At 38.8% G+C, this 27,192-nt stretch overlaps 1 protein-coding gene across 1 annotated transcript in view; it reads left to right on the top strand.

Annotated features, from left to right (window-relative positions):
• Positions 1-27,192, top strand: part of LOC111551308 (neutral ceramidase) — a 77,052-nt gene that overhangs the window by 8,662 nt on the left and 41,198 nt on the right. The window contains 5 exon segments of the mRNA XM_026454839.2: positions 5,377-5,553; positions 6,876-7,003; positions 8,161-8,238; positions 23,118-23,238; positions 26,648-26,773. Coding sequence (XP_026310624.1) covers positions 5,377-5,553; positions 6,876-7,003; positions 8,161-8,238; positions 23,118-23,238; positions 26,648-26,773 — 630 coding nt within the window.

Below are 27,192 nucleotides of genomic sequence, written 5' to 3' on the forward strand. Positions count from 1 at the left end.
GACACAGTAGCTAGATTCCCTCAGAGTGAGTGATCCAAGCAAACGAGCAAGGAGGAAGCTACAGTGCATTGTATGACCCAGGTTTAGAAGTTATACACCATTACTTTCACCCTGTTCTATTCATTAAGCAAGTCACTAAGTCCAGCTCACACTCAGTGGTGAAAAAGTAAGCTTTACTTCTTGAAGGGCAAAGTATCTGAGACTTTGTGGACATATGGTCTTTTAAGATCACCAATGGGGATTCAAGAAATGCAAATTAGGAAAACATTTTCATGGTAGAAATGACACTTGAGTGAGCAGAATTTTAAATGGTTAGGATGGGAAGGGAGAGAAATCTGATGGAAAAAACAGAATGAACACAGAGAGGCATGAAGGAGGGATGTAGACTCTCATGAGGGAACAGAGGAGATCTATTAGGACATACAGAGGCATGTAGTTGGAGATGTATCTGGAAGATATGTTTGTCATAATTGCAGAGGGCCTGAGATGCCGGCTTGTTTTTAATTCTGTGGGTGATATGGACTCTGAGAAATCTTCTGAGTGGCAGAGTGATGTAAACACCATTTTGTTTTAGGATGATTAAGCAGGTAGAGATATTTGATATGGATTGGAATAGAGTGGAACTAGAAGTGAGGACAAAAATTAGCAGACTCTTTAAAGTGATACTGAGGCTCTATTGGTGAGGGTCCAGTTAAGAAAACAGTAATCATCATACTAGGTATTTCAAACAGAGGTATTTCACCCAGGGGAGTTTTATAACATGTTACAAGGCTGAAGGAACAAGAAAGGGAAACTGGAGTTGCTGGAAGGGTTTTTATTTTTTATAACTTTGCCTAACAATTTCCCCCTTTATCATGTGAGGCTGGCACAAAGATCTTAAACCAATGTGATGTCAGTGAGACTACATGGTGGTGGGATAGGAAATTAAATGTGAGTTGGCCAGGCGTGGTGGCTCACATTTATAATCCCAGCACTTTGGGAAGCTGAGGTGGGTGGATCACTTGAAGTCAGGAGTTTGAGACCAGCCTGGCAAACATGGTGAAACCCCATCTCCATTAAAAATACAAAAATCATCCAGGCATGCTGGCAGGTGCCTGTAGTCCCAGCCATTTGGGAGGTTGAGGCAGGAGAATTGCTTGAACTTGGGAGGTGGAGGTTGCAGTGAGCCAAGGTCAAGGTCACTCCATTGCACTACTCCAGCCTAGGTGACAGAATGAGACTCTGACTCAAAAAAAAAAAAAAAAAAAAAGAGAAAGAAAGAAAGAAGGAAAGAAAGAAAGAAAAAAATTAAATGTGAGTGAGATTTGGACATGAATAGACATAAAAGCCAATACTTAACATAATATTCATGCTGAGTCTGAAACTCTTGTCAGTGCCTTGTATGGATTAATGTACTTACTCCTCCAAACAACTCTATGAGGGAGCTATTATTATTATGTCATTTGACAGATTGAGAAACCAAGTTTGCAGAGGACTGAGTAACTTATCCAAGGTTGCACAGCTAGGAACTATCAGAGCTAGGATTCAAACTTAAGCATCTTGGTGTCAGAATTCATGCTCATTTCTACTGTACTATACTGCTTTTCTGAAAAATGAGATGGTTCTAATTGGGAAATAGTATGGTCATTAGCAGAAAGGAAAGAACCAAAAGGTAGACTTTGGCAGGTAGAGTGGGGAGGAGTTTAATGTGTTAGTAGATGCTATCAAGTCAATAGTGGGCACCATTTATCTGTCTCTTCCTATTTTTACATCCTTGTGCAATCTGAGACCCAGTGGGAAGGCCGTTAAATGAACCCACTTAGTTTTCCCAAATTAATCCAAGGGAAGGTGTGAGAAATAAATGTAGCTAAATAAGTGCTATTAAGATTATTTATAACACCTACTTCCATGCAAGTTCTCAGTCTCAGCTTTAAGATAGATGAAATTTCCAGCACAGAATGAAGATTATGGAAGATCTCTGTGCAGTGAGGCAGGACAGGAAAACAGAAGGACTTTCTAGGTTTTTCTATGTCATGCTCCCAAGAGTGTCAGCGATAGGAAATGGAATAGAAACTGAAGACAGAAGTGAGCTGTAGACATAAATGTAGCTGCTTTGTCCTGTGTTAAAATGCCTTCCTTTCATGAACTGGGAAACATGTTATTTTCAATGGCTATCTTCCTGGCATTGTTATATATATAATTAGGTTTTACGTTTTTCTTTTTTTCCCCCCAGAAGTCCCATATGTCTGACTTCATATCAGAGATTGTAGTTTAAAATAAAATTCATGTGTACTGTTTGTAGTCTTTTTTGTTTTAAAATTCAAGATTCATAATTTCTGTCTTTTTAAGGGCTTGATTCTTGAGTAGACATGAAGAAACACATTTAATTCTAAAGCCCTAATGTCACAGTTCTTTAGGAATAAATAGGATGGGGTTAAGGAGCTTTAAAGTTGACTTGTGGCTCTTTTTCTCTACTACCTTCCTGTCTTAGCTGTAAATTGTTAAGAACATCAGCTTCTGACTTTAGTTCAGCTTTCATGGTGTCCCTTCATTGATCATTTTCTCTTCTCTTTACAGACATTTCTTCTTCATGAGTGTGGTGGTTACAGTATGGAATAATACATGAGAGTGATGAGGGATTGGGGCTGGAGTTAGGATTAAACAGAAGGAATATAAAAGGATGTTAATCTAGTTAGATTATACTTCCATTCTGTGTTTGTCTTGCATCATGGGATTGCTTATGTGGACATGGTAACCAAACAATCAGTCTTTGGGACATGGAGAGGTTAATGAGGCAAGATGGTTATGACTGGAATGAGAATGGCGTAGATCTTCACCTGCAATAGAAGAGGTTGAATGGTTATCTTCATGTATATTAAGTACATAGCACAGAAGCTGCTACTCCCCACTTACCAGCAGTGAGCTGGAACTGGCTTGCACAAGTTCATAAGAGCCAATTTGTAAATATTCAGGAACATTGTGAGCTGGCTGTTAAGCTTTGGGTAGCTTGAAATTGATCATGATGAGGAGTTTTTACACCACAGAAATTGGCGAATACAAATGAGGGCTTTTAATTTTATTGCATGTTCCAGAGAGACAGCTCATCAGAGTGTCTATGCCATCCTCAAGGTAAACATTGCTAACAATTGCTTTGGGTTTGACACTTCTGCTGGATCTTTCTTTTTCTTTAATTAATGTTTGTGTGTATGTGGTACATATATTTATGGGGTACATGAGATGCTTTGATACAGGCATTCAATGCCTAATAATCACATCGTGGAAAATGGGGTATCCATCCCTTCAAGCATTTCTCCTTTGTGTTACAAACTGCTGGATCATTTTTAAATTATCTTTCACAAAAAGTCGCAATGATACCAAACTTTAGATTGCAGCTTATTAAAGCATAATCAGCAACAGGTACTCAGCAACATCACCAGTATTCTCTCTGGTGTTTTCTTGATGTATCTGCACCATATGAAGACATTAGTCTTGCATTTGGATGTTCATTGATTGACTTATTCACTAAACATTTACTGAGTTTCTTTGTATTAGTTGTTTATTGCTGTACAACAAATCGCCTAAAAACTTAGTGGCTTAAAACAGCAATAATACATGTTGTTCAAGGTTTCTGTGTGTCAGGATTCCCAGAGTGGCTTGGTTAGACAATTCTGACTTGTTTTAGAACAAGTCATATATCATCACTTCTGTGTCATGATGTGGCACTCAGATGCTGGCTAGGGCTGCAGTTGTTTGATGGCTTGACCAAGGCTGAAGAAATTACTTCTAAGGTTGCTCAACTCAGATGGCTAGCAAGTTAGTGCTGATAGGATGCTTCCTATCCTCTTAGGTCTCTCCACAGGATTATTAGGGTGTCCTTGCATCATAGGGGATGGCTTCCCCTAGACCAACAAGTCTAAGAGTTCATTTCAAGGTGTACTGAATTCTTCATCTGGGAAATGAGGTAGTAGAGTAGCTTAAAAACCTTTGCAGTTTCTGCTCACTATGCCTGAGTTGCTTTTCCACCAGATATTGCACAGCCAGCTTGCTTTCTTCATCTAAGCCTCTGCTAAAAGAGTGCCCCTCTTTAGAAGATCTTTCCTCACTAACACCCACTAGTTTCTTTTTCCTTGTGCAATAATATTTTTCTTCATAGCATTTATCACTCTATGAAATAATATTTAATATTTATTTGCTTGCTTACTGTCTTTGTCTTTCATTAGAATAAAAATATCTTCAAGACAGGAACCTCATATATTCTTTTGCTTAGAGCAGCTGTTGAATGATGAATGAATAAGAGTACTGGTTCTCTAGTTAGACGTGGGTCTGGAATCTGGCTCTGCTACTTATTAGATCAACAGGCAAATTATTTAACTTTTGTATAATTCAATGTTCTCAGCTAAAAATGGGCTTAACAATACCTGTGTAGCTCTTGAAATTATAATAAAGATTTTTAAATACATACTATATATAACATACCTAGCATTGTGTTTGCTCATAGCAAGAATCCATAAAATGTTAAGTATTGTTATTATTATTTCATTGTTATTACTATGATAATATCCTCAAACATAGAGTGAGAGGCCATTTGAAAGGCATGTTGGCTGGGTGCGGTGGCTCACGCCTGTAATCCCAGCACTTTGGGAGGCCGAGGTGGGCGGATCACGAGGTCGGGAGATCGAGGACCATCCTGGCTAACACGGTGAAACCCCGTCTCCACTAAACAATACAAAAAACTAGCCGGGCGAGGTGGCGGGCGTCTCTAGTCCCAGCTACTCGGGAGGCTGAGGCAGGAGAATGGCGTGAACCCGGGAGGTGGAGCTTGCAGTGAGCTGAGATCCGGCCACTGCACTCCAGCCTGGGCGACAGAGCGAGATTCCGTCTCAAAAAAAAAAGAAAAAAAGAAAGAAAGAAAGGGATATTAATATAGTTTGGGTGTATCCCCACCCAAATCACATCTTGAGTTTTAGTTCCCATAATCCCCATGTGTCCTGGGAGGAACCCCATGGGAGGTAATTGAATCATGGGGGTGGGTACCTCCATGCTGCTGTTCTCATGACAGTGAGTTCTCACAAGAACAGATGATTTTATAAGGGGCTTTCCCCTCTGTCACTCTGCACTTCTCCTTCCTGCCATCATGTGAAGAAGGGCGTGTTTGCTTCCCCTTCTGCCATGATTATAAGTTTTCTGAGACCTCCCCAGTCATGCTGAACTGTGAGTCAATTAAACCTCTTTTCTTCACAAATTACCTGGTCTTAGGTATGTCTTTATTAGCAGCATGAGAATGGATTAATACAGATGTAATTAGTATAGATCAGTGATTGAACTCATCAAAGCCTTTTCTCATGTTGAGCTCCTATGTTATCCCTCTTCTTAGTTCAATTACTTTTTTTCTTGAAGGTCCTGAACAGACTGCAGAGTAAATATGGCTCCCTGTACAGAAGAGACAATGTCATCCTGAGTGGCACTCACACTCATTCAGGTCCTGCAGGATATTTCCAGTATACTGTGTTTGTAGTTGCCAGTGAAGGATTTAGCAATCGAACTTTTCAGCACATGGTCACAGGTATCTTGAAGGTAGGCAAAGAGCCCCAGAGGCAGCTGTTCTTTACCATTGCTTGTAAGTATTTTAGGAGTGATTGGATGTGATATGAAGAGTCCCTGTAGGATTTGAGTCTGAGCATAGTATTAGCATGTACCATTCTTTCTCCTCCCTGACTGTCTCTTAGCTTCTGATTCTGAGCTATGGGCTGTTAGGGCTGAGGCATGGATGATTGGAAAAGAAGGCTTCTATGGGAGTAATCCCGATGGAGTTATTTAAATAGACAAAACATTTTGGTTTGGGGTTCTTGGTAGAGGGCACTACATAGTCTGTTCTTTGCACAAAGTCACACAAAGAGAAACTCATGAAGGAGCTAAAAGTAATTACAAATAATTCTAAGATTTTAAGATATTTCCCAAAGTACAAAGAGAATCCAACTTATAAATACACATCCCAGTTTTTCAAGTTCTCCACTACAGATACAGACCTCCGTGGTGCTCCTGACAAATACCCTTAAACTCCTCTCCTGTTTCTGGTTTGAGCTCATACTCCTCTCTTTTCTGTCTTCCAGCTTATTATTTTGTTGCATAGGATCCTTGCTAATGTTTTGCTTCATTTTATTGTATTCTAGGCTTATTCTCTATTTTTTTCTTACAGTGTCACCCCCAAAATTCAGGGATCCAACTAGCATAGGCAGAAATTGCTTTACAATGATGTTTTGCAAACCGAGGCTTGCAATGTATTAAAGGCTTATGAAATCAATTTTATGGGTTGCAAAATACATTAAAAATGCTAAAAAATAGATTGTAAGATATAATGTATAACACACAGTCAGGGTATAGTTTGCTTTGTGAACTTTTGTTTTGGGATGCATATGTTGATGTGTATTAAGCTATGATGAAAAATGTATCTCTCACTGTAGTTCACAGTCAAAAAAGTTTGAACAACTCTGCCTTGGTAGTAGAATGGCAAGGGTAGGGAGGTGGAAACACATGTTAGCAAAACTTGTATTAGTGTTGTAGGAGTCAAGTCTCCCATTTTGGCTATCTGAAGTGACAAATTGAGCTTCATTTAACAGTCCGGAGAGACCAGCAGATGAGGCTTTTTGTGAGCTCAGGCATTAATCAGTACTGTGCTTCCACACAACATGGCATTTCCTTTATCTTAACCTTGAAAGCCATTTCTGTTTACCTTCAGAATGGCAATAGCAATGTGGTTCTCCAGCTTTTATCCCATGATGTGGACACATTAGAGACAAAGGAAATTGTTTACAGGGCTCTTCTGTTTGTATTGACTAAGTCATTATCCCCACCAGGATTTCCAAGCTTATAACAGCTCCCTCTTTTTTAACCTTCAGAGCATTGACATAGCACACACAAATATGAAACCAGGTAAAATCTTCATCAATAAAGGAAATGTGGATGGTGTGCAGATCAACAGAAGTCCCTATTCTTACCTTCAAAATCCGCAGTCAGAGAGAGCAAGGTGAGGAGAAATCTTCAAAATGATGTCGTTTCATTCCCTTTAGGGAACAGCAACAAAATCTAAGTACAGGGCTGTTACTTGATGAATATGGTGAGGTCCTAAGAGAGTATTATAGCTACAGTGTCTTAGAAACATCTTTATAATCTAAGACAATTAGAAACAAAATGTGATATAGAAACAAACACCAGTTTATTCAGGAATCTTTCCACTTTGTTGATTATGGGAGCCAGTGTGGATGTTTGAAGTACTCTGGGCTTTGAAATCAGGAACAACTGTGGCCTCAGCTTAGTTTTATTGCTTTCTAGTTATGTGACCTTTAGTGATTTACTTATCTTACTTTATTGTCACTCAGCTTCTTCATGAGTAAATGGAGATAAAAATGTGCACAATGCATATTTATTAAATTAATGAATAGCTCTTTTATCATGTGTTATCCAGAATAAATCATCTAGTCCACAAGAGTGTGGCTAGTCAGAGAAAATAAAAGGATAAAGAATGCGGACAGAAGAGTAAGAAATAAACCCACATATTTGAATGGAAAAACTAAAGGAGAGCATTATTTTTCCTTTTTGTCTTTTTTTAAGTGGTGAACCAGGTTTGTGACAGAAGAGAAGTGCTTGATTACTGTAACACTGTAAAATAATATCACAGTTTTAACTTGACCACTTGACATTTTACATTTTTCTGCATATTTTTCAATAGCTTTCAAAGGAAATGATTTTTAGAAAATGTAATCTGATTTCCCTTGAGAGGGCATAAAAGAACGCTTAAGTTGCAGGTCTTGAATGCTTTTGATTTTGCAAATTCCCTGCTCTTTTAAAGTGATTTCATTAAAAATTGATATGAGTGGAAATTTCAAAGACAAATCTCTCTTGTAAGAAATACATATATGTTATATAATAATGTATATTATATAAAACTATGTGTATTTCTGCTCCAGTTACTTGACCCTAGTCCCCCAAACTTTGATCACAATTACATACCCTTTCCTTAGCTGAAAAATGAGGTACTGGATGCAGTTCACAGAACCACTGTTTGTCAAGACATCTCACTTACTGAGAGCCATTTTTGTTTTTGTGTCAGCTGCTACTGTTCATCTTACATGAGGGCCAGGCTCTAACACAGAACTGACTTTGCTTTTCTGTTCTACTGACTAGGTATTCTTCAAATACAGACAAGGAAATGGTAGTCTTGAAAATGGTAGATTTGAATGGAGATGACTTGGGCCTTATCAGGTACTCTATTTCCTTTTTAAAAATAATTCTGTCTGGGTAGCTTTTCTTAGTTAAAGAGAGGGGAAAAGAGACCAGAATAGTACCAGCACACACTGAGAATAAGTTGTGTGGTTCAGAGTCCAGGCTCTGGAGTCAGACACAACTGGGGTCCAGCCATGGGCCTTGTACGGGGTTCTCAGCCTCTCAGGGCTTAGTTCTGCACTTGCAAAACAGATTTAATACAGGGATGATAAATGAGGGATCTTGGTGAAGAGCTTGGCACAACATCTCACATATGATATAAAAACTCAATAAACATTAATGCTTATTATGTTAACAAGATCTCACATGTGGAGCTTCCATGATGGTAAACAGTTCTGTTTCATTTAATAAAATGAAAAAACAATCTGACCAACCAGGAAAGTGATTATGTTTCTGAGATTATTTACCTGTGTTTCCCTAAAAGGATTAAGTCCAATGTAGGACAATGCCAAGTAGGGATAAAATAGAACTGAGAACACCTAAAGGAAGCAAGTGAGGGAAAATTACAGCTGGGGTGACAGCATTTAGGAAAGCACATGGATTTTGTTTTCTTGAAAATAAGGCATTTGCATTCATATGTGATTTTGGTTACTGCACCTGGCCTGACTCAGGAATTGACTGGGTGGGTAGCATAGTTCCAGACTCTTTGACCTATGGACTTGCAAATGATGCAGACATGCCCTAGGGAAGTATCAGATAGAGCTGGGTGCTAGAGTCAAACGGTTTGGGTTCGCTCTGGGCTCTTGTCCTTATTAGCAATGTGACTTTAGACAAGTTCTGTGACTGTCTTCCTGTTTCGCATCCCTAAGTATTTTTGAGCATACCGTGGGATAAAGTAAGTATTTAAAATGTTGATAATAATGATTAGAAAGATGGTAAAGCGTCTGCCAAATGGAATTATAAAATATCTAAGTGAAAGATGCTATATGAATAAAACTCGCAGTAAAAGTGACAAAAAAGTGGTGAAGAAAAACATTAAAAACTATGATTCACAGTTCACACACCAGAGTTGGCCCTAAAAGTAGGTGGAGAACAACATGGTAATAAAAAGTTCAGGTCTTAAGGTAAGGTTAACTTGACTTCAAATCCCAGCCCTCTGCCACTTACTAACTCTGTGGCCTGGAGAAAGTAACTTAATCCACTTAGACCTTAAGTATCCTATTCGAAAATAGGAATATTAATACCCCATAGGGTTGTCTGAGGATTAAATGAGATAGTGCATACACAACTCTAGTTCTGTGCCTAACACAGAAAAAAGTGTAATCATTTTAGCTAAAAAGGAATAGAAAACATATTCTACCTCTTCTCAATAATTCCATTATTAGAATGCTTGCAATTCTTAGCATTTGAATTCCTCTTTTGTGTTAAAAGTGAAGTCACTAAAAGCTCCCTAATAAAATTTGCTATCTGGGCTGACATCATAGGACTTATTCTTCTATTACAATGAATTTGTCTCTTGATTAGTTGCCCCTTAGCATTTATTTAACTCAGCACACTTTCTAAATGTCAGGCGTGTAACTGTGTGAGTGGGGTATGTTATGATGAATAAGGCATGGTTTCTATCTATAAGGGTCTCACAAGCCGGTGGGGTGATTGGGGCAGGAGACAGAGATAAATAGATAGACAAGTAACCATAACATGAATCAGATGACCAACAGCACTATCACATGGGCATAAATAATTCTGTGGGAGTTTGGAGGAGGTAGCCCTGAGTTTTTCCTGAGAGCACTGTGAAAGGCTTCCAAGAGAAAATGACATTTGAACTGGACCTTCAAGGAGTCATGGGATTTCTCACGGGGTCATGAAAAACAGAGAGTCATGAGGCCAGAGTGTGGGTGAGGTCAGGGCGTGGGCAAGAGGTGGACTGGAAAGGTAAGACAGGTCCGGATTCTAGAGCACTTTAGTGGAGCATTCAGTTACAAGAAGGGCAGGATAAGAGCATACATCTCTGCTGGTTACACTGAGTATCCCAAATTTGTTGGGACAAGGGGATAGAGTCACCCTTACAGTTTCTATTTAACTCTTGGCTGAAGGACCAAGACCATTTACAATTCCCTTTTAGTAGTTTTTGAACCTTTTTTTTTTTTTTCCCTGAGACAAGCTCTTGCTCTGTTGCCTAGGCTGGAGAGAAATGGCGTGATCATAGCTCACTACAGCCTCAAATTCCTAGGCTCAAGTGATCCTCCTGCCACAGCCTGCTTAGTAACTGGGACTACAGGTGCTCACCACCACACCTAGTTAATTTTTTTTTTTTATTTTTTGTAGAAATGGGGTCTTGCTTGTTGCCCAGACCGATCTCAAACTCCTGGCCTCAAGTCATCTTCCACCTTGGCCTTCCAAAGTGCTTGGATTACAGGTGTGAGCTATTGCACCTGGTCAGTTTTTGAATCATTTAATAACTGGAACAGAAAATTGAAAAATACTATTCTTTTGGCCAGATGTTCTTTGCTTCCTTACATACAATTATAGCACGCATCTGGAAGTCCTTCGGTCAACTGTCAAGGTTATAGCAAAGCTTTTCCATCTGCTGTGCTTAACACCCTGCAATAACTTTCCATTGTTTCTGTAGCTGCCGTATGTTATCTTTGATGTAATTGCTCCTGCAATTGCCTCTTGTTTCATAGTGTAATTGCTCTTTGAACACGTTAAAAATGATCCAAAATATAAAGTCAAATCTGGGCTGCTAAGTAACTCACCCACCACATGTAGGTGCCTGCTGTTAGACAGAATCCCAAGGTGAGAGGAGTTTGGAAGCACAGCAACTCAGAATCACAGAACATGGAGATGACCTAGTTCAACCTTCAGCAGAGGAGCAAGGGCCTAGAAAGGTGATGTGACCTGCCCAGCATCACAGCCAAGATTATCTTCTTCACAATGAAAACCATGTTTTAGTTCATAATTCATTCCTTCTTACTTTCATTTTTGTTTTCAGTTTTTCATTCAGCAAGTCTGTACTAGGGACCTACTATGAGCCATGTAGTACCCCTTGGAATGATGTATTTCCTGGCCTTGAAATCAGGAATCCAGTACCTTGGAATCTAGTACCCATATTTGTACTACTGGAATGAATCCCTTAAACTCTCTGAGACTCAGTTGCCATATTTTCAAAGGTGGCTATCACATCTTCTCTCCACACAGAAATTATTATGGGATACACTGATGAACAAATACACATGGAGTTGCTGCCCTTATAGGACTTCAGTCTACTGAAGGAGACAGCAGTCATACAGATAGGCATACAATACATGTAAAATTATAATTGGGCTCAGTGCTAAGAAAGGCAGATGTGTAGAACTATCTTAAAGGAATTTGACCTTGTCTGAGAGATTGGGAAAGGTTTCCCTGAGGAAGTGACAACAATGGGAGCTGGAAACTGGAGTAGGAATTAACTGGAAAAATGGGGGGATTGGAAAAGAACATTTAACACAAATGAGGAAGCATTTGAAGAACTGGTAAAAGGTGTGTGTGGCTGGAGTGCAGGGGTCAATGGGGCAGGGTGATGCAAGACAAAGTAAGAGATAGAGATTAGATGGCATGACAAAGAATTTGTTGTTTTATACCAAGAGGAATGAAAACTCATTAAAGTGTTTCAAGCTAGGGTTGGGAGTTGGGGCTGTTGAAGGGTTGGGAAGAGTGTAGACTTGAGGAATGAAATAAAATTATGTTCCTGGAACTGTTCCATGAACCATTAAGCTCTTTACAATTGTTAGGCCACCATTTGCTGTAGTTGCTCTATGTCAGAAAAATCTATGGTAGAAAATTCTATGTCAGAAAAAAATTGCTATCTTGTGCCTTTTTCCCCTTACACGAAAGCATTCAATGTTTTTTCTCCAGACATGGAGAACTGTTTGGGATGTTCTGAATTGTGAATTAAAATATAAGCTGTGTAACATTTACAAAATTCACTTTGGGAGACTCTGTAAGGTACCCCAAAGGGTCTGTCATCCAATGGAGGAGAATAAACAGAACCTTGAGAGTCTCGGATGCAATAAGACACTATGTGTATGAAGAAAACATGAAGGGAGAAAGCAAAACAGGTTTCAAATGTCTACATCAAAAAGAAAGCCACAACTGCAGATAATCTGAGTGGCAGTTGTGGTCAGTGGAAGAGGTACTACTTACACAGCTACACTTACAAAGGCAGCTCTGAGACAGGCAAGGAGGCCAACTTATTTCTTCAAGGATACTGCAACTGAAAAGGCTTTGTCTTGCTCTTCTTCCCTTTGCCTTCCTTTTTTCTTCTGCCAAGTTTTCTTCCTTGAATTTGCAGCGTCACATGGACTCCTCTTCTCCTTCTTTCTTCTCCTTCCTCTTCTTTTCTTCTTCCTCCTCCTCTCTCCTCATCTCCCTTCTCCTTCTCCTCTTCCTCCTCTTCTCTTTTCTCCTCTCCTCTCCATTGCCTTCTATTTATATATTGCAAACCTTTTATTCTTATAGTCAGTGGTCTTGTAAGGGGGCCCTTTAAAAGCATATTTTTAAGATGATAAAGGCAGTGATTTGTATAAGCTATTTGAATCATTTGTGTAAAAAGTTAGAAAAATCCTATTTATGCTATTACACTAATTTATTCGAATGGTATTGACTTACAGAACTCAGTTGCAGTATATATAAAAATCTTCTCTCATCTATGACTATGACTTCTTTATTTAAAAGCTTTTTTATATAAAATATTTTGTTTTTAATTGACACAGAATAATTGAATTATTTTTCTTGAATTGTAATGTCTGACTGTTTATTCTCTGTGGCTTTCTCTATTCCAGCTCTACATTTTCCCCTCTGTCCACTTAACCCCACTCAAATTGCAAATGCTGAAACCTTAGTGACTGCCCTCTGTCAAACCATTCTTGTTCTCTTTTTTTCATTTCATCTTGTCTTTGTCTTCCTAAATGCCTTCTCTATCATTAGCATGAATGCTGGTTTATAAAGCCTTCCTCTCTGTTTATTTTATTTATTGCTTTTATTTAAAAAATAAATAGAGACAGGGTCTCGCTATGTTGCCTAGATGGGTCTTGAAGTCCTGGCCTCAAGGGATCCTCCTACCTTAACATTTCAGAGTGTTGGGATCACAGGCCTGAGCCATTGTGCTTGGCCCCTGCTTTCTGTTTCTACATCTTTCACTGAACCTCTTTTTCTTGTTCTGCTCCATGTTGTGAAACTTGATGCTGTCTTCCTGCTCTAACTTTACTTTCTGCTTGCCTGTATTCTTCTTCAGTGGGGCTTGGTCATGGTTGTGCAGTGATCTTTCATCCTGGGTCAGGTTCACCCCCCTCCCCTGCCCGGTAGGTGAAGGTGCCTAGTAAGGAGTTTTTGATGACAAAGATGATGACTGTTGACTGATAACAGAGATTGATCACCCTTGTGTAGTTTAAATTGTCCCAAGTTTAGAAACCAAAGTCATAAAGAAACCGTTGGCTGGAGATATTGGACAACTTGATTGTTAGATTTCTGGAAAGTTCTTACTTAACGTGAAAAAAAATCTGGGAGATTATTATTTTTTTCTAAGTTTTTTTTTCAGTATAAAAAATAGTATGTGCTTATCATAGAAAACTTGAAAAATAAAGAAAGTAGAAAGGAAGGAAAAATTAAATTAAATTATACTACCTCAAATCAATCATGGTTAATATTCAGGTGCATTTGCTTCTGTTCATTTTTCTATGTAGAACATATAATAAGAAATACACATGACTAAAAGGTCTTTCTGTAAATGTGGATGTTCACTTGATTTCAATCACTGTGCAGTAGAAGCTTTAAAATACTATAAAAATATTAACAGTGTTATTTCCATGTACTGAGACCATCAAGTATCTGTTTGTTTTTGTAGTGATCCTCTTCTTATCTAATAATTTTTTTGTCTTAAAGTCTACATAGTCTGTTAATGTCGCTAACGCAGAATTTGCCATGTATATTTTTCTGCAATTTTCTTTGAACTTTTCTTTGTTCTCACATTTTAAGGGTGTCTCTTATGAATATCATATAGCTTTAGTTATTTCTTTTGTACTCTGACAATCTTTGTTTTTTAAGCAAATTTAATGTATTTTCAGGAATTGTGATGATCATATCTGAACTTTTCTGTATCTCCTCACTTTGTGCTATTTGTCTCACCTTTTCAGTGCTTCTTTTTCCTCCTCTCTCACCTCTTATGTTTTTTGGATTAATAGTTATTTTTAAAATATATATTTAAATGGCAGATTGTAGTTCATAAAAATGGCTGCAACAACACAATAATTGCTCTTATTCCACGTTTTATCCAAAGTGACCTTGCCACTCTCCATTAAAAGGTGGAGATTATTTTCTTAATTCTTGAACTTTGGCTGGTCCTGTGACTGCTTTGAACAATAGAACAATGCAGAAATGATACTGTGCCAGTGCTGGGGATAGTTTTTTTTTTTTTTTTTTACTAGACTTGATTATTATTTTAATTAAAAAACTGTATTTTTAAAAGCAGTTTCAGGTTTACAGCAAAATTGAGCAGGAAGTACAGAGAGTTCCTATATGCGTCTTCTTCCAATACGCGCACAGCCTCCCCGACTATCAATATCCCCCACCAGAGTGGTACATTCCTTACAACTGATGAACCTACATTGACACATCATTAGCACCCATAGTTTACCTTAGGGTTCATTCTTGGTGCTATATCAAGTAATTTTTAAAAATCTTCTTTTCTTTTGTATATTTTCTAAAATTTCCACAGTAAGAAAAAAAATTAAAAAGTCAAAAAATCATCTGGGGATCCTGACACTCAGAGATAGCTTCATAGTCTTTCAGACTTTTTCTAAGCACATTTATACTTTTTTCTTAAAAAGTGGGATTTTATTATATTTACAGTTTGTTAACTCTTTTTTTAATTTAGCAATACCTTATGAATATCTTTCAATGCCAGTTAGTATTTTTAAAATCACCGTTTAAAAATTGCCATGTAGTATTCCATTCTATGTATCATACTGTACTCAACTGATCAGCAATCATTTATTATTTAGGTTGTTTTCAGTGTTTTCTGTTATAAAATACATCATGATAAGCATTTTTTTTTTGAGACAGAGTCTTGCTCTGTTGCCCAGGCTGGAGTGCAGTGGTGCAATCTTGGCTCACTGCAACCTCCACCTCCTGGGTTCAAGCAATTCTCTTGCCTCTGCCTCCTGAGCAGCTGGGATTGCAGGTGCGCACCACCATGACTGTCTAAGTTTTGTAGTTTTTTAGTAGAGACGGTGTTTCACCATGTTGGCCAGGCTAGTCTCAAACTCCTGGCCTCAGGTGATCTGCCCGCCTCGGCCTCCCAAAGTGTTGAGATTACAGGCATGAGCCACCACGCCCAGCCTGTGATAAGCATTCTTGAACGGATACATATTTGCCAATGATTTCCTTAAGCTAAATTCCTAGAATGGGATTCCTGAGCCAAAGAGAATGTTTATATTTTAAAGTTTTTCCTATAAATTGCCAAACACTCCTTTGTTGGTTTACTCTCCCGTTACTCAAACATGAGCAGAATGTTGTTTGTCGCACTCTTGCCAATCTTAGTATTATCATGCTTTACAATTGTTGCCAAGTAACAGTCTTAAAAAAGTCAAATCACTGTTGTTTTCCTTTGAATTTCTTTAATTCACGGTTTGGCTCAATTAAAAAAACAATACTCTATTGGCCATTTCCTGTTTCCTGTTGATCACTTACCATGTAATGTGCAAGGATTTTTAAATTGTTTTATTTTTAGTTTTTGACAGAGTCTCGCCCTGTCACCCAGGCTGGAGTGCAGTGGCATGATCTTGGCTCACTGCAACCTCTGCCTCCCAGGGGTTCAAGTGATTCTCCTGCCTCAGCCTCCCGAGTAGCTGGGATTACAGGTGTGCGCTGTCACTCCTGGCTAATTTTTGTATTTTTAGTAGAGATGGGGTTTTGCATGTTGACCAGGCTGATTTCGAACTCCTGCCTCGGCCTCCCAAAGTGCTGGGATTAAAGGTGTGGTGCAGAGATTTTGACTGCTGTAACTTAATAGAATTTACCCTAATGAGATATTTCTCCAATATTGGTATTTAGAAGGACTTTTTCATTCAGGATGTTTGAGGATAACAAAAGGATTCCTTGAGAATGTACATCTCTTCTCTGGGGTGGAGATGGTAGAAATATTCTGCAAGATACTTGTCCCAGGTGTGCCTGTAACTTGAGGAGGGCTCTTCTGGCTAGAGCTCATTGTCTTTTTAAAATCTGAGCAGTCCAGTGTGTGTTCTTTCCTTCTGCTGGTTTAAAATTTAGCTTGCCCTTTGGGTAAAAGTCTGGGCCCAATAATCCTTCCAGTATAAGACGACGAAACACCATTTCCTCTTCTTCTCCAGTTTGCGGTGGGTTGGGGTGAGGATGATTGTGAGTGAATGGAAACGAGGGTGTGAAGGTAATTAATGGCAGGTGCCACACAAGGTAGAACGTGAAATTCCAGTGGCTGAACACATTGAAGTCTTATTTCCACTCATGGAAAGTCTAATGAAGATTGGGTAGTCCTTCTGCACACATGTTAATAGTCAGAGCTATTCACACGCCCCTCCTTGCAAATTAGACTGGGAAATAGAAGAGCACATGGGCATTTTGTGAGCACTCACATCCCTGTCACAAGAGGGCAGGCTCTCCTCACTGAATCATTTCATGCCCATACCACGTGGGTTGAATATACATGTGTGGTGAATGTTGAACACCGCCCCCATATATTTAACATTGTATTAATCTTACGAATCATAGATATATGTGTATATATATATATATATATATATATATTTATTTATGCTCAGAGCTTTGTGTCTCTTTCCCTTATCATCATTATTATCATCTGCAGCTGCAGCAGCAGTAGTATCAGTATAGCGTCACCCACATTCTCGTAGTGAACATTTATTCCATTCTTGGTATCAGCCAGTCTTTGTGCTAAGCACCTCACATGTATTAGTTATTTTAATTGTCAAATGCAGATACTACTATTATTATTATGTTACAGGTATGAACACTGAGGTTCAAATAAATTAAGTAACTCATGTCTGACCCCAGAGCTGGTATTTTCAGCTACTGTAATATAATATTAGCCTCTGTATTAGTTTCCTAGGGAAGACACACATTATCAAAGACTAGGTGACTTAAAACAACAGAAATTTATTCTCTCACAGGTCAGGAGGCCAGAAATCCAAATTCAAGGCATTAGCAGGGTTGGTTCCTTCTGGAGACTCTGAGGGGGGAATCTGTTCCATGCATCTCTTTTAGCTTCTAGTGGTTCCCGTCAATCCTTGGCTTCATTGGCTTGTAGACACATGCCTCCAATCTGTGCTTCCATCCTCATATCACCTTCTTCTCTATGTCTCTGGGTGTCTCTCTGTTCCTTTCCTCTTGTTGTGAGGATGCTAGTCATTGGATTCAGAGCCTACGTGCAGTCAGTATAATATCACTTAATCTTTACCTTGATTACATCTATAAAACCCATATTTGCAAGTAAGTCACATTCTGAGGTTCCAGATGAGCATGCATTTTTGAGTGACACTATTCAGCCCATTACAGCCTCCTATATTTTATTTACTGAAGAGCTCCCATGTTGCTATGAATCTTCTGAACAGTACCTTTGAATGGGTCCACGGTATTCTATTTCCCTATTTGTGGACGTTTAGGTCGGGGAGGGCCATGCTAGCACATAGAACCTTTGTCTAAGTTACACAAATGCATCCTCTTTTCTGGGCTGGCTGAAGTGCCTGGCTCAGTGAGCTGCACAGAGGCTGGCTTAACCCCTTACTTACCCCCTTTGCCAGTGTTCTTTGTACAGGACACAACTTGCACACTGGACAGGCAAGCCCGGGTCTGAGTATATGGAACCTGCTTTTCTCTTTGTTTCAGAGTAGGGCACACACAATGTCTGAATTAAAAGAGTCACTAGAGATCCTTTTCTCCAAATACCTCCTTTACACAGAAGGAAAAAAAATTGTAGTGTTTTATATTAATATGTTGTTTACTGATTCATGAAGTATAGTTGAAATCTATTATTTTTCAGTCTCAGTAATTTTTAAATTTTAGTCTGGAAATTTTGACTAACTTTGCTACAAACTAGGATAAGGTCCCCAATCTCTTGACTTTCTGCAGTAGTTTTAATTACATCATGCTGATTCAAGTAGCACCTTGCTTCCTATTTTACATTTAGCTGTGACATAAGCATTATTTAAAAATGCTTACTATCAGAGATGTGTTCATCCTTTTATGTCTGAATTCTTAACTTCTGAAACTAAAGCTTTCTTCCTTTCTTTTGAACTTTGCTTTGAAGAATATTTTTTGGCCAGATAAAATAAAATATAAGTACTATGTTTTAAAATTAAAATGATCACCTTTCTGCATATCTTTATAAATATTCATCCATAACTGTAGTACTTTGGTTCCTGTGACAAGTTTGCTATTTTAATAGTGCACATTTCAAAGGACAAAGGAGGAAAAATATGACATCTTCCTTTCCTTCAATTTAAATAACTTTTTTCTGAACACTTATTTTAATTTTCTAGAGAAAAAGTTCAATTTATTTTCTTTTCTTTTTTCTTTTTCTTTTTTTTTTTTGAGACAGAGTCTCGCTCTGTCGCCCAGGCTGGAGTGCAGTGGCATGATCTCGGCTCACTGCAAGCTCCGCCTCCCGGGTTTACGCCATTCTCCTGCCTCAGCCTCCCGAGTAACTGGGACTACAGGCACCCGCCACCTTGCCTGGCTAGTTTTTTTTTTTTTTTTTGTATTTTTTTTAGTAGAGACGGGGTTTCACCATGTTAGCCAGGATGGTCTCGATCTCCTGATCTCGTGATCCGCCCGTCTCGGCCCCTCAAAGTGCTGGGATTACAGGCTTGAGCCACCACGCCCGGCCCAATTTATTTTCTAAGGCTTAAAATAAATGGAATAAAGAAGAAATTAAGCCAGGTGTGGTGGCTCATCCCTGTAAAACCAGCACTTTAGGAAGGTGAGGCAGGAGGATTGCTTGAGCTCTGGAGTTGGAGATCAGCCTGGGCAACATAGTGAGACCCCCATCTCTACCAAAAATAAAAAGAATTACCTAGGCATGGTGGTGAACATCTGTAGTGCCGGCTACTTGGGAGGTTGAGGTGGGAGGACCACTTGAGTCTGGAAGGTCAAGGCTGAAGTGAGCCACAATTGCACCACTGCACCCCAGCCTGGGCAACAGAGTGAGACACTTTTTCAAAAGAGGAAGAAGAAATCAAGTCTATATCTAACTAGTAGATTGAAATTCTCAGCACATGCTTTCTCCACAGATACCATTGTGGCCAATTGTGTAAGGTCCTTGATGGTAGGAAATGCATCTGACTCCTCTTTACGATCCTTCACACAATGCCTATCAATGTGGTTCCCAATAAATTCATGTTGATTGAATGAATGATACAACTGCCATCTTTCCTTGTCCATATCCATTCTGCTCTGGCCACCCTAACTACCCATTCTCTGAACACAGGGCCCTCCTTCACATCTCCATGCCCTTGCAGATGTTATTTCCTCTGCTAGGAGTACTTCTTCTCTAGTGATTCCTTTTCCTAGCTCTTCCTCATCTTTTAAAATCCACCTCAAGTGTCACATCTTTTGTTAAGCATTTCTCAAGGCCAGGATGGTGCCTCATTCATCTTTATGTTCCTGGTGGCTGGCAGAGAGTCAAAGTTAACTAAATGTGTAGTGAATGAGCAAGTGAATGAAGAGAAGGGACAGAACCAGGATTCCACAGTGAATAAGAGCATGTATCTCTGTCTGTCTGTCTATCTATCTATCTATCTATCTATCTATCTATCTATCTATCTATACATACATACACACACACACACACACACATATATAACCTGAATTCATTGCCCTGCTTCTTGACTTACCACTGTATGACCTAGGTCAGGTGGTCACACTGTTACCAGTTCCAGTGTTACCACTCTGGGACTTAGTTTTCTTAGTTGTAGAATGAAGATAATGATAGTACTTGACTCAAAGGGTTCCCTGTGAGAATAAAATGAGATCTTGTACATAAAGTCCTTTATCTAATAAAAGCTAAATAAGAGTCAATGTCAGCAGAATTGTTCTATAGTTTTCCTTTGATTGTAATGGAAATACTCAGTGTTGGCTGAAGCTGGCTGACCTCAGCATGATGGTATCAGATGGAAATGTTTTGATTGGGAAGCCAAAATGCCACCACCGCATTTTCTTCCAAACTAAAGAAACTCCAATAAAGCAAAATCCATGTAACTGGAAAACACTAGTGATTAGGATTTCCTCATACTTGAGTTCTAAGAGAAAGAGACAAACCACACACACAAACCTAATAGAAGAATATTCCTAAATGTAAACACCTTGCAAGTAACTGCGAGGGGATAACTCTAGAATATCTTCAGACTAATAAATGTTTATTCCTTAGCACAGGGGCGAATAGCCATCTCAGGAACTGAATTCAGCTCACTCATTGGTGATTTGGCTTGACATTGTGTTTTGAAAAATTCAAAATGGATGCCAACATGAAAAAAGAAACTATATAGAAATTTTTGAATGCATACTAATTACAGTAATTAATGTAATGAATCTCCATGTAACTTATTGCCCAGCTTCAATAATTAGCAGGACTCTGTCATTCTGTTTTATCCTTCCCCTCCCCTAATCCCCCCTCCTTTTTTTTTTTTTTTTTTTTTTTTGACTAGAGTATTTGAAAGCAAATACCAGGACATCATCCACTTCTTTTTTAAAAATTTACATTTTATTTTAAGTTCAGGGGTACATTTACAGGCTGGTTACATAGGTAAATGTGTGTCATGGGGCTTCGTTGTACAGATTATTTCATCACCCAGTTATTAAGCCTAGTACCCATTAGTTATTTTTCCTGATCTTCTCCCCTCTTCCACCCCTCACTCTCCAATAGGCCCCAGTGTCTGTTGGTCCATGTGTTCTCATCATTCAGTTCCCACCTATAAGTGAGAACATGTGGTATTTGGTTTTCTGTTCCTGTGTTTGTTTGCTAAGGATAATGGCCTCCAGCTCCATCTATGTTCCTGAAAAGGACATAATCTTGTTCTTTTGATGGCTGCCAAGTATTCCACGGTGTATACATACCGTATTTCCTTTATCTGGCCTATCATAGATGGGCATTTAGGTTGATTTCATGTCTTGCTATTGTGAATTGTGCTGCAACGAACATATGTGTGTATGTGTCTTTAGATATATTTCACTCAGAAATATTTCAGTGTGTATCTCCATCAGATAAAGACTTTAAAAAATATGTAACCTCAATCATTTATTACAACCAATAAAATTAAAATTAATTTCTTAATATGATCTGACACCCAATCTGTGTTCGGTCTTCCCTGATTATACCAAAAAGTCTTTTTTTGCTGTTTCAAATAGTTATTTTGTTTGAATCAGACCACAGACTACATTTGTTGGCTACATGTCTTAAGTCTCTTAATGTATAGCAGTTCTCGTCCTTTGTTTCCGTGCCATTTACTTCCTGAAGAATTTTAAATTTGATAAATAAATATGAAAACATGGATTTGTGGCTCCTTTTGAATAAATGAGAAGAGCTGGCAGCACTGGTTTATACTCCCATAAGGCAATACTTGGCTGGAGCTGAGTAAAGGCTGTGAACTTTAGACACTGCAAGTTTTCTACAGTCCACACCAGTCCCTATTGTACCAACTAGTATGACTCATTTGTGTTGCCTGCCTAGCAGCGCCAGTGGGCTTTGAGCAGGCCACCTCAGCCCTATGTCTGCTTCTGATAGGCAATAAGAACTGATGCTTGAAAGATGATCTTAAAGTCCTAAACCCTTTCTAGCCATTAAGTAGATGCTTAGTTTTGTGCTTTACATTGCTTAGGTAGGAATGTAAGTGAAAACATTTAAAGATTTTTCAAGGAAGAATTGAATCAACAATTTTTTTTAAAAAATGCTAAGTTAACCTGACACTTTATGAACTGGCATCTCTCTTTTCTTGAGCGTTCCAGTTAATCTGCTTTACTGCCTTCCACTCTGTAAATATCCTTTTCACCTGTGTGAGGGTTTGAGCCTACAAAGACCACTGGACACGGTGTCGCAAGACCCAGACTTGAGTCCTGGGCCTATATGAGCAGTGGACCATTATTTTGCTTCTCTGGGTCACCTATACAGTGTAGAGGTAAAACAGCCTGTCTCTCAGAGTTGTTGTGAAGTTCAAATAAGGTAACAGATGTGAAATTAGTTTGTAAACTGTATAGCTTTACGCTTAAACAAGGTATTACTAGGCATAAGGATATACTGAATTATGCATAACATCCTCTTTCATGCCTCTGTGCATTTACCCTGCTGTTTCCTCTCCCTGTAATGCCCTCAGGAATTAATTGTTAGTCATCTGTGGTCCCTAAACACTTTATGCCTGTTTCTTTGCAACGTTGTTACACTGTGTTAAAGCCATTTGTTCACATCTATGTCTTTGGTGAGATTCTGAAAGTAAATCACAGTTTATTCAGTGCTTGGCATACAGGTAACCCTTAGTAAATGTTGGATTAGATAGATTTGAATAATTACTATCTGTGTGCCTATCTTGAAGGACAAAGTCCGTGTATATACAGGTCTTTAGGTATGCCATCTGGTAACTGACCAATCTAATGATGATGCCAACAATGAAATAGTCATGAAAATGGAGTTCTGTATTTTTAATTTAAGAAAGTGATCAGACTTCTTGAGTACATTTTTTGCATTGTATTTTTAAGCCCATGAACAATGAAAGAATCTAGATGTAGAATGTCTATCATTTAAAAATATTTTTTCCTGCTGGAGAAAACTTAAGCTTCCAGTCATAGTTCTTGGCCTCAGTTCTCTGGTTCTCCTGATTAACTTAGAGCTTCTTGCTCCTTTACAGCTGGTTTGCCATCCACCCGGTCAGCATGAACAACAGTAACCATCTTGTAAACAGTGACAATGTGGGCTATGCATCTTACCTGCTTGAGCAAGAGAAGAACAAAGGGTATCTACCTGGGCAGGTGAGAATTTATATCATTGAAAGTTTCATCTTGATTCACTGAGTGTCATCATTCATACTGCGTTCAGAATAGGTGATTCAAATCTCCAGAATAAAGTGTCATCATCAATCTCACATATTGATATGCTTGGATAGAGAGTATTTACGATCCTCCGTAACGTGGAAAGAAAAATAAAAAATGAGTACTAATCCATTTGCCTTTTGTATTACATAGTCTTGTATTAATTGCTTCATGAAGTTATTAGTTGAATAAGGAAGGGCAAAGTTCAAGATTTTTGTAATAACAGTAGTTTTTGATTAAACTGAAAATATGACAAACTGTTGATATTTACTTACTTTTGTTTTTAGAGCTATACAGGGATTAAGCACCATTTTATTTTTATTTTTATTTTTTTGAGACAGAGTTTCACTCTGTCACCCAGGTTGGAGTGCAGTGGCATGATCTCAGCTCACTGCAACCTCTGCCTTCCAGGTTCAAGCAACTCTTGTGCCTCAGTCTCCTGAGTAGCTGAAATTACAGGTGCAAACCCCTACGCCTAGCTAATTTTTGTATTTTTAGTAGAGACAGGGTTTTGCCATATTGGTCAGGCTGGTCTTGAACTCCTAACCTCAAATGATCTGCCCTCCTCGACCTCCCAAAGTGTTATGATTACAGGCAGGAGCCACTGCGCCAGGCCCAAATTCGGAAGACTATATAATGGGATAAGAGTCCCAGGCCCTTACCTACAATTAATATTCCCTTATAAAGATATTAGCTTCCATTAACATTCAGCCTGATCATTTAGCTCTGTCTTTGTTTTGTGTTAGCAGAATAACTGAGACTGGATAATTTATTTAAAAAAGAGGTTTTTTTGGCTCATGATTCTGCTGGTGGAAAAGTTCAAGACTGAACAACTGCATCTGGTGAGGGCCTCATGCTATTACCAATAAAAGAAAAATTTTCTCAGAATATTGTACATAAATAATGATAGAAAACAGAAGAGGAGGCCAAACGCAGTGACTCACACCTGTAATCCCAGCACTTTGGGAGGCTGAGGCAGGTGATTCATGAGGTCAGGAGTTTAAGACCAGCCTGGCCGACATGGTGAAACACCATCACTGCTAAAAATACAAAACATTAGCCGGGCATAGTGGTGTGTGCCTATAGTCCCAGCTACTTGGGAGGCTGAGACAGGAGAATTGCTTGAACCTGGGAGGCAGAGGTTGCAGTGAGCCAAGATCGTGCCATTGTACTCCAGCCTGGGGGACAGTGTGAGACTCTGTCTCAAAAAAAAAAATGAAAAAGAAAAAAAGAGGAACTAGGATTTGCAAAGAGTTCACAAGTGAAAGAGGAAGCAAGAGAGGAAACACTGAGGAAGTCCGGCTGTTTTTTAGCAACCTGCTCCTGCAGGAACTACTGCAATCCATTCCCTAGAGAGTGAGAAGCCACTCACCCTGTGGGAGGGCGTTATTCTATTCATGAGGGATCAGTCTCTTCCTACTAGGCTACAGCTCTCAACAATGCCACATTGGAGATCAAATTTCAGCATGAGTTTTGGCAGGAGTAAACCACATCCAAACCAAAGCAAGCTCCTTTGTTGGCAAAACTCACTCTATTTTCTCACTTTAGCCTGCATTTTAGAGAAAAGAAGAGATTTTTCTATTTATGATCACTGCCTGAGTGCTAGGCACTATGAAATAAATTATCTTTTTAGTATCAAAAAAGATTTATATCTCTAATACTTAGTTATCTCTTTCCCTAAGAAAATTCGAGGCATTTAAGGTAGAATAGTAGAGTGGTTGGGTTGAGGCAGAGACCTTGCATGGCTCTAAGGTTGAAGAGAGAGAGAAAAGATACACCGAGGGCAAGTCCAGATGGTGGATGGTGTGTTTAGTTTCATTGTGCAACAGGAACGTCTGTATTTGCTTTTTCCTGTTCAAGCCAATAGCATATTTATTTTTAAAGGGCAAATGGATCTCTGAGCTCCAGAAAAAAAAAAATAGACTAGATTGACTGGTCAGCATTTTGTAGTTTGTTATTGCACACAGTGTTTCTGGCTAAAATATTTCTGTTTGGGGCATAATTTGAAACTCTCCCACTTGAAACAGCTTTGTTGATAATTCGAATATTTTCAGTAATAATATGTATACCGATTGTAATGCGAGCCTTTACAGGAATAAAAGGTTTTCTCAGAATATTTTTTTCTGGATTTTTTTTTTTTTTAATTATACTCTAAATTCTGGGATACATGTACAGAACGTGCAGGTTTGTTACACAGGTATACCCGTGCTACGGTGGTTTGCTGCACCTATCAACCCATCATCTACATTAGGTATTTCTCCTAATGCTATCCCTCCCCTAGCCTCCCACCCCCCAACAGGCCCCAGTGTGTGATGTTCCCCTCCCTGTGTCCATGTGTTCTCATTGTTCAACTCCCACTTATGAGAACATGTGGTGTTTAGTTTTCTGTTCTTGTGTGTGTTTGCTGAGAATGATGGTTTCCAGCTTCATCCATGTCCCTGCAAAGGACGTGAACTCATCCCTTTTTATGGCTGCATAGTATTCCATGGTGTACATGTGCCACATTTTCTGTATCCAGTCAATCATTGATGGGCATTTGGGTTGGTTCCTGGTCTTTGCTATTGTGAATAGTGCTGCAATAAACATATGTATGCATGTGTATTTATAGTAGAATTATTTATAATCCTTTGGGTATATACCCAGTAATGGGATTGCTGGGTCAAATGGTGTTTCTGGTTCTAGATCCTTGAGGAATCACCACACTGTTTTCCACAATGGTTGACCTCACTTCAAACTATACTACAAGGGTACAGTAACCAAAACAGCATGGTACTGGTACCAAAACAGATATATAGACCATTGGAATGAAACAGAGGCCTCAGAAATAACACCACACATCTACAGCCATCTGATCCTCAACAAACCTGACAAAAACAAGCAATAGGGAAAGGATCCCCTATTTAATAAATGGTGTTGGGAAAACTGGCTGGCCATATGCAGAACACCGAAACTGGACCCCTTCCTTACATCTTATACAAAAATTAACTCAAGATGGATTAAAGGCTTAAATGTAAGACCTAAAACCATAAAAGCCCTAGAAGAAAACCTAGGCAAATACCATTTAGGACATAGGGATGGGTAAAGACTTCATGACTAAAACACCAAAAGCAATGGCAACAAAAGCCAAAATTGACAAATGGGATCTAATTAAACTAAAGAGCTTCTGCACAGCAAAAGAAACTATCATCAGAGTGAACTGGCAACCTACAGAATATTTTATATCCTCTTTTTATTGTCTGCAAATGATTTTGAATAGCTTACCAGAGTGGATTTAATGTTTGCATTTCTAATGGCCGTCATTACAGGAAATAGGAAAGAATAAAAGGCAACTTGGTATTTCTTTCGTCAGGGGCCATTTGTAGCAGCCTTTGCTTCATCAAACCTAGGAGATGTGTCCCCCAACATTCTCGGCCCACGTTGCATCAACACGGGAGAGTCCTGTGATAATGCCGATAGCACTTGTCCCATTGGTGGGGTAGGTAATTATGGCACATGAAATCTTTGTTTTTGCATCTCAAATACATTTTATATTTGAATATTTAAATATCTTGTCTTCTAGCATACACTGGCCTAGTTCTCCCTAGCATCTGCTCTTCTCAAAAGCACCTGTCCAAACCCACTAAATTTTAATTGAGTGAAGTTATACTTTTCCATTTGAGTGACTGTTAAGTTTTTTGAATGATGAGACAATTCAGTAACTGTCAGAGATTAACTTTACCCTTCCCCAAACTTGGACAATCTGAAACATTTTGCTTTGGCATTTCAAAAGTCACAAGTTTGTAATAAAAACTGCCTGCCTGAGACATTTCTCATGGATTATACAGTTTATAGGATTTTTCATATAAGACCAACATTCCTTTTCCTTTTTAAAAAATTACAAGCAAAAAAAAAAAA

The sequence above is a fragment of the Piliocolobus tephrosceles genome, chromosome 9 (assembly GCF_002776525.5).
Source record: "Piliocolobus tephrosceles isolate RC106 chromosome 9, ASM277652v3, whole genome shotgun sequence".
NCBI classification, from domain to species: Eukaryota; Metazoa; Chordata; class Mammalia; order Primates; family Cercopithecidae; genus Piliocolobus; species Piliocolobus tephrosceles.